Below are 13,668 nucleotides of genomic sequence, written 5' to 3' on the forward strand. Positions count from 1 at the left end.
AGTCTCTTTAACAAATGGTGTTGGAAAAACTGGGTTGAAACATACAGAAGAATGAAACTGAACCACTATATTTCACCAAATACAAAGGTTAATTCCAAGTGGATCAAGGACTTGGATGTTAGAACAGAAACTATCAGATATTTGGAGGAAAATATTGGCAGAACTCTTTTCCAGATACATTTTAAAAACATCTTCAATGAAATGAATCCAATTACAAACAAAACAAAGGCAAGTAAAAATCTGTGGGATTACATCAAATTAAAAAGCTTCTGCACAGCAAAAGAAACCACTACCCAAACCAAGAGACCCCTCACAGAATGTGAGAAGATCTCTACATGCCATACATCAGACAAGAGGCTAATAACCAAAATATATAAAGAGCTTGCCAAATTCAACAACAAGAAAACAAATAACCCTATCCAAAAATGGGGAGAGCACATGGGCAGAATACTCACCAAAGAAGAGATCCAAAAGGCCGAGAAAAACATGAAAAAAATGCTCCAAGTCTTTTGATTGTCAGAGAAATGCAAATAAAGACAACAATGAGATACCACTTCACTCCTGTGAGAATGTCATACATCAGAAAAGGTAGCAGTAACAAATGCTGGAGAGGTTGTGTGGTCAAAGGAACCTCCCTGCACTGCTGGTGGAAATGTAAATTGGTTCATCTTCTGTGGGGAGCAGTCTGGAGAACACTCAGAAGGCTAGAAATGGACCTACCCTATGATCCTGCAATTCCTCTCCTGGGGATATATCCTAAGGAACCCAAAATACCCATCCAAAAAGATCTGTGTACACATATGTTCTTAGCAGCACAATTTGTAATAGCCAAAACCTGGAAGCAATCCAGGTGTCCAATAACAGATAAGTGGCTGAGCAAATTGTGGTCAATATCCACAATGGAAGCTATTAAAAATGGTGACTTCACAGTTTTCAGCCCATCTTGGATGGAGCGTGAAAAAATTCATGTTAAGTGAAATAAGTCAGAAACAGAAGAATGAATATGGGATGATCTCACTCTCAGGCAGAAGTTGCAAAACAAGATCAGAAGAGTAAACACAAGTAGAACCTGAACTGAAGTTGGTGTATTGCACCAAAGTAAAAGACTCTGGGGTAGATGGGTGCGTGGGGAGAATACAGGTCCAAAAAGGATGATAGAGGACCTAGTGGGGGTTGTACTGTTATAATGGAAAACTGGGAAATGTTATGCATGTACAAACTACTATATTCACTATCAAATGTAAAACATTAATTCCCCAATAAAGAAATTTACGTTTTTTTAAAAAAATTTTAAAAAGAAAGAAAATTCTCTGTGACTAGAAGCACAATTTCATATGTAAATGAAAGTTCTAAATTCCTATCTAGATGTTTTATTTTATTTTATTTATTTTATTTTTATTCATTGCTATGTCATCAGTATCTATAAGATTAAGAAAGAATTGTTGAGGGAAAAGGAGACAGAATAATGGTTATGCAAAAAAGGCTGTGATGCCTGAGTCTCACATCCCAAGTTCAATCCCCTGCAGTACCATAAGGACACCCACATAGCCAACGACTGCCACCTCTCCAGATTCAAAGGAGGTCTCGAAACTTTACATCAGGCTCAACCTGATGCTGTTGACTGGCTACGGAAGAAGGGCAAACGCTAGAAGAAGAAGAACCATAAGGAAAAGCTAAATAGTGTTCTGGTCTCTTTGTTCTGCTCTGTCTGCATTTCTCCTTCTGTCTCTCATTAAAATAAATAAAAATATTTAAAAGATTTGTTGAATAGGTTCATTCATGAAGACAAGGCAATTTTTTTCTCAGATGATAATAATAATTTCTACTTTTGTTGTACTTTAGGATAATATGAAAAAAATTGTCAAATCCTAGAGGGCAAACAGTATACCTGCTATCCTGTGTAACTCCTTCTCAGTGTTTTAATAAGCATTGATCCATAAATACTTGAATAAATCACCTACAAAGCCCACCAAGTTCACCAATGACTGAAAATGTCACTCAGTTGCAGCTACAAAATTGCAACTGAGGGCAACCAGGGCGGGATACAAGACAGCATTACAAAAGACACAGAAATGTAAGCATACAACCAGACTGATGATAGGTGGAAGCACATTCTGCTGAGATCCATGTGCCCAGAGTACGTCATCAGTCCCACAGGTGCTGTTGGTCTTTTCATTGGGGTCATGTTGGTAAAGTGCATGCATCTGTTCATCCTCATCTGTGGGGCCCAAAGGTTCAATGAAATACCTTTGATCTCCTTGACTGAAGTAGCCCCTGAAAAAGATGAGAATTCATGCCTCTTTCAATTTATCTTGCATTTCAATGCTAAGACTTCTGGAGTATTAGAAAAAAAAATGGCAGCAATGCCAAAATATCCCAAGCTCATGGCAACAGCATACCACATAAATGTTGACAGGCATGATAACCTAAACTTTGATTTCTAACACAAATGACATCTTTTACAAGTGGCTAGTGTAGGGATGGGTGGTGGCACACCTGCCTGAAGGCACAGGTTACCATTCGAAAGGACCCAATTCAAGTTCCCACTTCCTTCCTGCAGCAATGAAACAAGTTCTGCATCTCTCTCTCTCTTTAGAGTTTTATTATTTTAATTTTTTATTATGTTAATTTATTTCTTGGATAGAGACGGCCAGAAAATGAAAGGAGGAGAGATAAAGAGGGAAAGAGACAGAGAGACACCTGCAGCCCAGTTTCACCACTTCTGAAGCTTTCCCCCAGCAGGTGGGGAGATGGGGGCTTGGGGCTTGAACCTCTGTCCTTGAAAAATTGTAATATATACACTCAACCAGGTGTGCCATTAAGTACCCCCCCTATAATCTCTTTCTCTCTGTCTCTCTCTCTCTGTCTCTCTCTCTCTCACACACACACACACACATACACACATATCCCCTTCTCTTCTAAGTTTCTATCTATTCTATCAAACAGAATGTTATATAAATAAAAATAAAGGAAAAATTGGCAGCCAAGAGCAGTCAATCTGTAGTGCAGCCACCAAGCCCCAGTAATGACCTTGGTGGCAATAAAAAATTAAAAAAAAAAAAGACTACCACAGAATGCAAGCTCAGACCTATAGGGATGCAGAGGTTACACAGGCTCCTCAGCTGAATATGGGCCCCAGATCACATCAAATCAATGTGGTTTAGTCAACAATATTTATACACCTTTCCTATATTTGGGAGCTGCTCTCTTTTTTGATCCAGATCTCTAGACCTTTTTCCAGCCATGACATCATCTCCCCAGACAACAACTTGGAACCACCTGCATATCAGATGCCAGGCTCAGGAAAAAACTAGTATAGTCTTGGGCCCTTTGGAATATACCTAGAATAGGCCTACTAGCTATATTCAAAATGGAGATGCCAAATCTTCATCTGCACTATGCCAGCCTTTAGGTTCATGATTAGTCAACAATTTGTTCTGCATAGTAGCTTAACTCTTTTTCAGTCACCAGCCTCCAGATGCTACCATGATGCCAACCAACCTTCCCTGGGCAGACAACTCCACCAATGTGTCCTGGAACCTCGCTTCCGCAGAGCCCCGCCCCACTAGGGAAAGAGAAGGCAGGCTGGGAGTATGCATTAACCTGTCAACGCCCATGTTCAGCGGGGAAGCAAGTATAGAAGCCAAACCTTCCAACTTTTGCATCCCAATGATCCTGGGTCCATACTCCCAGAGGGTTAAAGAATAGGAAAGCTATCAGGGGAGGGGATGGAATACGGAGTTCTGGGGGTGGGAGCTGTGTGGAGTTGTACCCCTCTTATCCTATGGTTTTGTCAAGTGTTTCCTTTTTATAAATAAAATAAAATTTAAAGAAAAGACAGCGAATACTTCAATGTCATTAGCTGATATAAATCAGAGCTGGCACTAGAATGAAAATTTCCAGGGGTAGGGCAGTAGTGCAGAAGGTTAAGTGCACATGGCTCAAAGTGCAAGGACCAGTCTAAGGATCTTGGTTTGAGCACTGAGCTCCCCACCTGCAGGGGCGTCACTCCACAAGCAATGAAGCATGTCTGCAGGTGTCTATCTCTCCCCCTCTCTGCCTTCCTCTCCTCTCTCCATTTCTCTCTGTCCTATCCAACAATGACAACAATAACAACAACAATAATAACCACAACAACGGTTAAAAAAGATATAAAAATTATATATATTATATTATAAATATATATATATTATATTATAAATATAAAAAAGATGTAAAAATTAAAGAGACTCTTCTGACTTAGTGTTTGCATAAGGGAATGCCACTGATTTTTATACATTAATTTTGTGACTTAACACCTTGCTATGTTGCCTAATGATTTCCAGAAGCTTTCTGCTGGATTCTTTAGGTTTTTCTATGTACACTATCATATCATCTGCAAATAGTGAGAGTAAGACTTCTTCCCTTCCAATCTATATTCTTTTTATTCCCTTCTCTTGCCTGATTGCTATGGTGAAAACTTCCAAATTTGTGCTGAAGAGTAATGGTGATAATGGACAGCCCTGTCTAGTCCCTGTTCTGAAAGGGAATACTTTCAACTTTTCCCCATTGAATCTGATGTTGGCTGTAGGTTTGCTGTATATGGACTCCATTATTTTAAGGAATTTTCCATCTATTCCCATTTTTTGTAGTGTCTTAATCATGAAGGATTTGCTCCACTAGGGAAAGATAGAAACACACTGGGAGTATGGATTCACCTGTCAATGCTCATCATGTTCACTTGTGATTTTTAACTTTGATTAAGGCACACAACCCCCACCATCAAAGGTACACTTAAACGTACATCAGGTCTTACCTTAGACCCTTACATGTGCTGATGCTAGCATCAGAAACATTTTCATCAATGATGTGTCCTTGGTAGTAACAGTCATCCTATAAAAATGGTAAAATACAAAAAGTGTATATGCATTAAGTTCACTGCTAATTTTGAATTTGAAGTATTGAGGCAGAATATATTTAATATTTTAAAATATTTTATAGAAAATTGAAGTCAACGAGAAGCCTAGGACTATTGTTACAGTGCTTTTTTATAATCCAAAGTCTATACTAGGTAATTAATTATCTTAGAATGTTTAGAGTTTTGACTAGGCATTAATATGAATTAACAGTGGTGCTGCTGAAGTTGGACAACAAAAAAAAAAATCTAGAGGAAAACTAATATGGGTAGATTTAAAACCTGAGTCCATAAACCATTTGCTAGTCATTCTTTTCATTGGGCAATAAATCACTCTTTTTTTTTCTAACACCATTAGGCTCTTTCCAATGGATGAGTTATTCAGACTGTATTTTTATTTCTTTATTTATTCAAATGTCTACCCTGATAACTGGTTAACAGGCTAATAGCATCTCCCACCTTCATTTGGAACAAAATGTCTATCCTAACACTTTCCTACATGAATGCATTCAGTCAAGTACAACTTTATTCTTTACACAGATAAAGTTCTGGCCCATATAAATGTTTGTGTCCTTGATACAGAAGAGAATTTCATTATGAAGAACTTATATGGAAAATAGAAGTCTGAAAAAAAATGACAATGACAAAATATCTTCCATTCATTTTCAACTGTCATGTGCTCTAAATATGAGACAAGAGTGGACTTCAAGAAAAACAGAGTTTGGGGGGACGGGGCTGTGGAGCACCAGGTAAAGAGTGCATATAAAACTAAGTACAAGGATCATGGTTGGAGCCCTGGCCTCCCCACCTGAAGTGGGGTGGAGGGGTGGGGGTGAGGGTGAGGGTAAGGGTCGGGGTGGAGGTGGAGGGGTAGCTTCATAAGTGGTAAAACAGGTCTGTAGGTGTTTCTGTCTTTCTCCCTCTCTATCTCCCCATAACTTCTCAATTTATTTCTGTCCTACCCAATAAAAATGAAAAAAAAAGTGAAAAAATAAGGCATAGATTTTGACAAATTCTATTTTAAGTGGATTGTATGTTTGAATGGTTATACTGTTTTGGAGAGATGGTAGACACAAAGAAGACACAACATATCTAATTATTTATTCTTCTAATGACAATAATAAGATCCACCCACCATCATTTCTAACAGGAGCTGCCTTTACTCCTGAAAACTGTAAATATATTGAACAATATCTTGAGTAATAATTTTACTTTAAAAAAAGGAAAAAATGACCAGACACCCTGCCACACTGACTATTTGCCCAGCAATGGTATTGCCTCTAACTGGGGTCACCCCCCCAAGTAATAGTATCTTGGAAAACTGTCATACCATGATCTGTGGGCTTGTGGTAACCTCTTTTCCAGTAGAATTATAATGTGTCTCCGTGTAACCTGGTGCAAGGAGATCTCTGGAGAAAAAAAAACATATATATATATATATATATATATAGTGACAAAACTAATCATGGTAATTGCAAAGTTTAGTTTAGTGAAAGTTTTTAAAGAAACTTACATAGAAAAATCTTATACTCGTGTTTTTTCCCCCTAATCCAAGCAGCAAGTCTTAGCATGAAAGTGGTGCTTGAAAGCAAGGAAAGCTGAGAATGATAAAAGATATCCCTGAGCATTGATTTGGGGGCAATTTTTCATATGTCTATTGTCCTCCCTAGGGAGACAACCTCACCAATGTGTCCTGGAATTCCAACCTCTCCAGAGACCTGCCCCACTACGGAAGGAAAGATAGCAACAGACTGGGAGTATGGATCAACCTGCCAACACCCATGTTCAGCAGAGAAGCAATTGCAGCAGCCAGACTTTCCACCTTCTTCACCCCATAATGATCCTGGGTCCATGCTCCCAGAGGGAAAAAGAATAGGAAAACCTCCAATAGAGGGGATGGGGTGTGAAACTCTGGTTGTGGGAATTATATAAAATTGTACCCCTATTATCTTACTGTCCTATTGATAATTATTAAATCAGTTTTTTAAAAGAGATATCCCTGAGCACTGTGGAACAATGTTTTTTGTCCCATCAGACTTTGCTTACCAAAAGAGATTTGATCGAGGAAGAGAACAGAATGAGAAAGTTTGATCAAATGACTAAGGACAGGTGCCTCCATGTTTGAGGATAACTCTGTTTTTACTTACCTCTTTTAAATTACCATTGACTGACTGAACAACTCTGGCAAAAGAAAATTGAAATTGACTTGCCTGTGGTAGCTAGGACACTTTTTGCATTTTTACTGAGAACTTTTTTTTTCAACTTCCTAGTAGAAAAATAGGAGTACAGATATTATTTTTAAAACTCAGACCAGGACAAAAGGGGAAATTATTAACATGCATTAATTGCCATTGGTACTGGAATAGACATTAACTTTAATCCTCTCAGCAACACTATATATATCACTTTCCTTTCTCAGCTGATCTTATATAGTTAAGTGGTAGAGAATCAGGAGTCGGGCAGTAGCGCAGCAGGTTAAGGCCATGTGGCACCAAGCACAAGGACTCGCGTAAAGATCCAGGTTCAAGCCCCTGGCTCCCCACCTGCAGGGGAGTCACTTCACAACTTCACAAGTGGTGAAGTAGATCTGTAGATGTCTTTCTCTGCCCTTCTCTGTCTTCTCCTCTTTCCATTTCTCTCTGTCCTATCCAGCAATGATGGCATCAATAATAACAACAACAATAAAACAACTAGGGCAACAAAAAGGGAATAAATAAATATTTTTTTTAAAAAAAAGTGGCAGAAAAATCACATTCAGACTGTCTGAATCAAAAGTTTGTTTTACTTTCATTGTGGTACAGTCCTTCCAAACTCTAGTAGTATGATATTCTAAAAAAAAAAAAAAAAAAAGCCATAGCCCATTTGAGTAGGGAAAAAAATTGCTGGTCTATTATAGAACAATTTAGGGATTGAAGTTCAAAAGCATAGAATTGAGTTGCTTTTTAAATTCCTAGGTATACAATGATGAAGGCGTGGATTATGATATATGTCAGTGGAATTCAAAAGGACCCATTAAACCCTAACTAACTGTATGAAAGAAAGGATAAGAGTGCCACATAACGCATGACAAAGTGTCTAAAGCTCTGTTATTGAAATCAGAAAAGCTTCATTCTACTTTTACTTCAGCCTTTTATTTTGTCATCAGGGTTATCACTGGGGATTAGTGCCAGCACCCTGAATACACTGCTCCCAGCAACAGCCATTCCCCACCCCTTTCTTTCCCCCTTCCCTTTCTATTTTATTTGATAGGACAGAGAGGCATAAAGAGGGGAGGGGGAATAGAGAGGAAGAGAGAAAGATAAAACAGATGCAGACTTGTGAAATGTTGTTCCTCATCTCCCCTTCCTCCGTAGGTGGAGAGCAGAGTCTCAAACCCTGGTCCTTAAACATGGGAATGTGTGCACTCTACCAGGTATATCACTGCTAGGTCCCCTACCTCTGACTTTTATTTGAGTGTAAAATACTTTTCTTTATTATTTTATTTTAAAGATTTCATTTATTTATTTATTTACTTAAACTTAATCTAAGACCTCTGGGGATTTAGACATGAAATGTTGGCATTCTACCTCTAAACTAAGTCTCTCCGATCAATTGCAAATAATTTTTTTAAAATATTTATTTAATTTATTTATTCCCTTTTGTTGTCCTTGTTGTTTTATTGTTGTAGTTATTATTGTTGTTGTCCTTGTTGGATAGGACAGAGAGAAATGGAGAGAGGAGGGGAAGACAGAGAGGAGGAGAGAAAGATAGACACCTGCAGACCTGCTTCACCGCCTGTAAAGCGACTCCCCTGCAGGTGGGGAGCCGGGGTTCGAACCGGGATCCTTATGCCGGTCCTTGTGCTTTGTGCCACCTGCGCTTAACCTGCTGCGCTACAGCCCGACTCCCAATTGCAAATAATTTTAAAAATCAAACATTTTGATTTTTTCACTAATTTTTTAAAGAATTTTTAAACCTCAGAGAGCAGGACAAAGGGGAAATTATGAATATGCATTAATTGCCATTGGTACTGGAATAGACATTAAACTTCATCATCTCAGCAACACTATATATATGTTACTTTCACTTCTCATTTTAATATTAGAGTAACAAATCATAATAGTCTCATTTATATTCTAAATATGGCAAACTGCAATGGGTCCTCTAATATTTCACAGTTTGATGAAATGTATATCTGCATTTCCTTGTGTTTTACTACTAGAAATATCAAAACATGAGTGAATTACTGTTTTGAACAGTTTTTTTTTCCTCTTCAGGAGGAACAGATATTCTGTGAACCTCTCTGGCATGTTGAAAGCAAAGGCTGATTAGCCAAGGTTGGTGAGTCATAAGTAGTAACAGACTCAATTAGCACACTTTTCACACTTTATCTTGCTGCTGGTAAAGATATTAGAAGACATAAAGGAACTTACTTGCTTTTTTTCAAATAAAGTACTGCAACTTTTCCATTAACTGTCATTTTATACTTCAGTTCAGTTTCAAATTTGTCCTGTAAAAATGCAAAGATACCTACTGGTAATTCAGCATACATGTGTGTTTTGATTTATCTGTGTTCATGTATTTAGTCACTAGCAAGAGATGTCTGGTTTTCTCTACCAATAGCCTTCAGAACACAAAATATTGCCTCTGCCTTTAGTAACCAACCAAATAACTTTCCCAGATGAACAAATTATCTCAGATTGTCACATACACATATATATACACACACTTTGTAGATATTTGCACACTGGTTTATGTAAGATACTGTCTAGTTCTGGAACTCAATTCTGAACCAGAAAAATAAAGTAGTACCCAATGTCAGAAAGTTTAAAATCTTATAGAAAGATTGTCAATAAAAATGGGTTTTACTGAGGGGGCTGGGCAGGGATGAACACTGTTGAGTATACATGCTACCATGTGTAACAAAGAACTTCAACGTAAAAGAAGCAACGTGAAATCTAGCATGTAAAGGAAGAAAAGACTTCTTTGAGAAACTAACATTTAAACTGAGTATGAATGAGTCAGGCAAGACAGAGTAAGGAAGCTGTCTAAAAAGGATGTTTGAAAGCATACTCAATAGCCTTTTGGGGCTCTAACTGATGATTTTTTATCTGAAGATTTTCTCAAGACTCAGTGGAGGTCAGAATATGGATAAAATATTAGGAATGTCCACCTACAGAGGAGTCACTTCACAAAGGGTAAAGCAGGTCTGCAGGTGTCTATCTTTCTCTTCCCCTCTCTGTCTTCCCCTCCTCTCTCCATTTCTCTCTGTTTTATCTAGCAACGATGACATCAATAATGACAATAATAACCACAACAATAAAAAACAAGGGCAATAAAAGGGAAAATAAATAAATACTTAAAAATATATTATGAATATATGCACAAGCATCCAGAAATATAGCCTTAACTAAATCAGGAGGAAAAAGAAGTTTTCTAAGTTTAGATTTGTGTACACAGAAGGAAAACATATGGATAATGCAGAAGTATTTTAAAGAAGCTCTTCTCAGATATTGAATTCTGATTTCATTCTACAAAGAGAAGTTATTAGCCATGGTTACTAACAACCAGTTCACTAGGAAATGTCAGGTCATTATTATTAAATATATCTAAAATGGATTAATGAGTAAAATAGATGTGTTCTACAAAAGCAATGGAATACTATCAAGTTAAATAATAAAACCTTGTCATTTGGGATGGATCTTGAGAAGATTATACTCATCAAAATAAGTCAGGGTGGGGGTGATGGCTCACCTCGTTGAGTGCACATGCTACCAAGCACAAGGACCTGGGTTCATCCCCTGCCCCCCACCCCCAACGGCAGGGGAGGACACTTCAGGAGTGGTAAAAGCAGGTCTATACATGTCTACCTTTATCCCTCTCTCTCCCCATTCCCTCTCAATTCCTCTCTGTCCTATCTAATAAAAATAGAAAGAAAAAGGGGGAAAAAAGGCAGCCAGGTGTGGTGGACTTATCATGCAGGCATCAAGCCCCAGCAATAACCCTGGTGTCAATAAAAAAAAAAAATAATGATCTATTAGATGGTGAAAGACATGTGATATGGCTCCATGCAAATGTGACCACATTTTAGTATGGACCAAAATTCTCTTGGGGGTGTAGAAGGTGGGAGTCCTGGCTTCTGTAATGGCTTCTCTGCTGGACACGGACTGGCAGATTGTTCCACACCCCAGCCTGTTTCTTTCCTTCCCTTATGTGGTAGGGCTCTGGAGAAGTGAGGTTCCAGGACATGAGCACTTTTCAATCACTTGTGATTCATGTTTATGAAAAATCAGATAACTTGAAAATATTAGGAGAAAACTAAATATGATCTTCTAGAAGATTTTTTTTTTTTTTGGTCATACCAGAGTATTGCTTAACTCTGGTTTATAGTGGTGGCAGAGATTTAACCTGGGACCTTTGTTGCCTCAGATATGAGTTGTTTTTTTTTTTCACAGCCCCAATAACAGGGCACATTCTGTATTTCATCATTCCTGGGGCAGTTTTCTCAGTCAAATAAAAAGTCAGGGAGAGCAAGAGGTATTAGAGCACCAGCGTTTTCCCAGTGACACTGAACTCCCTATGAGAGCAGAGCCCAAACCGGGGCTGCACACTGGCAAGGCATATGACCTACCTAGTCAGCAGTAATCTTTTTTTTTTTTAAGTTGGTCTTCACTTAAAACAAAATTTGGAGGTTGTTTTAAAAAGCTGAGTGTTTTTAGAATGGAAGTTTTATACTAGTTGACACTCACTTAGATACCATGGATGAAAGAAAATAGTAATGAGTGTCCTATAAAAGAGGTCCCACAGCGTGCTTTTATAAATGTTCTTCTTGAGTCTGTGATGGAGAGAAATACCTGCTCATCAGAATATGACTATTTATGTATCATCTGGGTCCTGAACTGTGGGCTAGAAAAAAGAAAATTCATCTTAATTTGAAGAACATTCACTGGAAATAAATGATTTGGGTCTAAATGCAGAGGACTAACTGATCATGGGAAAATATAACTTCTGGCAAGGAAAAATGACATGACCACATTTTACTAGATTACTGGGAAAACTGAAGTTTTATATGATGATTAGATGTTAGCAAATCTATAGAGAGGATTCCTGCAGATACATAAGGAATTGCTAAGCAAATTAAGTTCTAGGGAGATTCTTTTGTTTTGTTATCACCAGGGCTTCACTGTTCCAGGTCAACTTTTTCAAATGAGAGATAGACAGAGGAGAGGGGGTGGGTTGAAGGAATACATCACAACACCAAAGATTCCTCCAATGTAGGGAGCGGTGGGCTGGCTCAAATCTGGGTTACATGCCTGGCGAAGCAGGCATGCTATCCAAGTGAGCACTAGGCCCCCTAGGCAGGAAGGTTCTTAATTTGAACAGTGCTTCTTTTATAACACAGTGAATCTGAGACCTCTAGAAATCCTGGTAGATGTAGGCAGGCAAAATAGCTTACTTGGATAGTGTGTTGCTTTGCCATGTGTGCAACCCATGTTTGAGCTCATTTTCCACTGTAGTAAAGGACATTTTGGTGCTCTAGATTTTCTCTCTCCCTTTCTCTCGCCTCCCTCTCCCCTCCCCCTTTCTCTCTCTCCTCCTCTCCCTCTCCCTTTCTCTCTCTCCCTCTCCCCCACCTTTTTCTCTCTCCACGCCCTCCCCCTCTCTCTCCTCTCTCTCTCTCTCTCTCTCTCTCTCTCTCTCTCACACACACACACACACACACACACATACACACACACACATACACACACTAACACAACGAAACCTTGGTGGTCTAAAATTATTCCCAGTTGTTTCTGCCAGAAAATTCCCCCAAAGTAAGACACATCTGGCATCAAAGAAAGCATACAAGCTGAACGCTCAATTCTGGCAAGAAAAACTATAATCTTTAAAATGTAAATAATCCTAAAGAGAGACTATGAAGTATTACTAAATAAGTGATTAAATGTTTTTGACTACAGATCCGTGTATGTGGCCAGTGTGCTCCAGTACTCCAACATGCTCTAACACTCGCACATCTATTCATTTGTTCACTTAATTCATTTATTCAAACACATAGAAATTTACTCACCCCCATTGTGCCATCTACACAAATGCAATTGAGTGAAATTTGTAAGTTTCTACTTTGATCTCCTATCATGCCCTCTTGTATAAAATGTTTACAAAGTTTTGTTTTACTCTAATTCAATCTTAAACAATGTGGCCATGCATGCTAAAGCCCCTGATATAATTAACAGGTAATGCCTGTGATCTTAGTTCTCTGATCCAGCAGAGGGCACAGTTATGTAACAAGGGCAAGATGATAGTGATATGGGGGATGAAGTGTGCTAACACCTACCCTTAGGGACATGAAACTTGATCTTTTTGATAATCACAGCCTTCCGAATCAACACTTACTTAACAAAAATGACTAAACATAATAATAATAATAATAAAAGGCACATTTTTAATAAAAAATGACTCTAAGAGACTTCTATGGACCCCCTCTCTTGTGAAGTAATAATATGTACTGTATTCTATAGAAGTCTAACTTCTATAGAATAAAATGTACTATAATAATATGTACTGTATTCTATAGAAGTCTAACTTCTATAGAATACAGAAATTTCTTTGGTCATAAGCCTTATAAATTTTGGAAGTTCTGAATAGTTGCTAATCAGTCCTCTGCGCAAGGAAGACCCATTGTCTTAACAATGAAACCACAAATATGGTTCCTAAGAACTCAGCTGACATGGTCATGCTCCTTTTCGTCATAAATTGGACCTGAACAAAAAGAGAAAGTTGTATGTCAAGGG

General features: G+C 38.2%; 1 protein-coding gene across 4 annotated transcripts in view; it reads right to left on the bottom strand.

Moving 5' to 3' along the window:
• ADAM28 (ADAM metallopeptidase domain 28) overlaps positions 1-13,668 on the bottom strand; it is an 81,227-nt gene that overhangs the window by 52,250 nt on the left and 15,309 nt on the right. For 2 of the 4 annotated variants that reach the window (XM_060178863.1, XM_060178860.1), the window contains exons 3-6: positions 9,307-9,383; positions 6,225-6,303; positions 4,796-4,872; positions 2,088-2,274 (exon numbers count right to left, since the gene is read on the bottom strand). In XM_060178863.1, coding sequence (XP_060034846.1) covers positions 2,088-2,274; positions 4,796-4,872; positions 6,225-6,303; positions 9,307-9,383 — 420 coding nt within the window. Of the gene's footprint in view, positions 1-2,084; positions 2,275-4,795; positions 4,873-6,224; positions 6,304-9,306; positions 9,384-13,668 lie in introns of all 4 variants that reach the window. The other 2 variants (XM_060178862.1, XM_060178859.1) reach the window with 1 other exon arrangement.

Source organism: Erinaceus europaeus, chromosome 19, assembly GCF_950295315.1.
Source record: "Erinaceus europaeus chromosome 19, mEriEur2.1, whole genome shotgun sequence".
NCBI lineage: Eukaryota > Metazoa > Chordata > Mammalia > Eulipotyphla > Erinaceidae > Erinaceus > Erinaceus europaeus.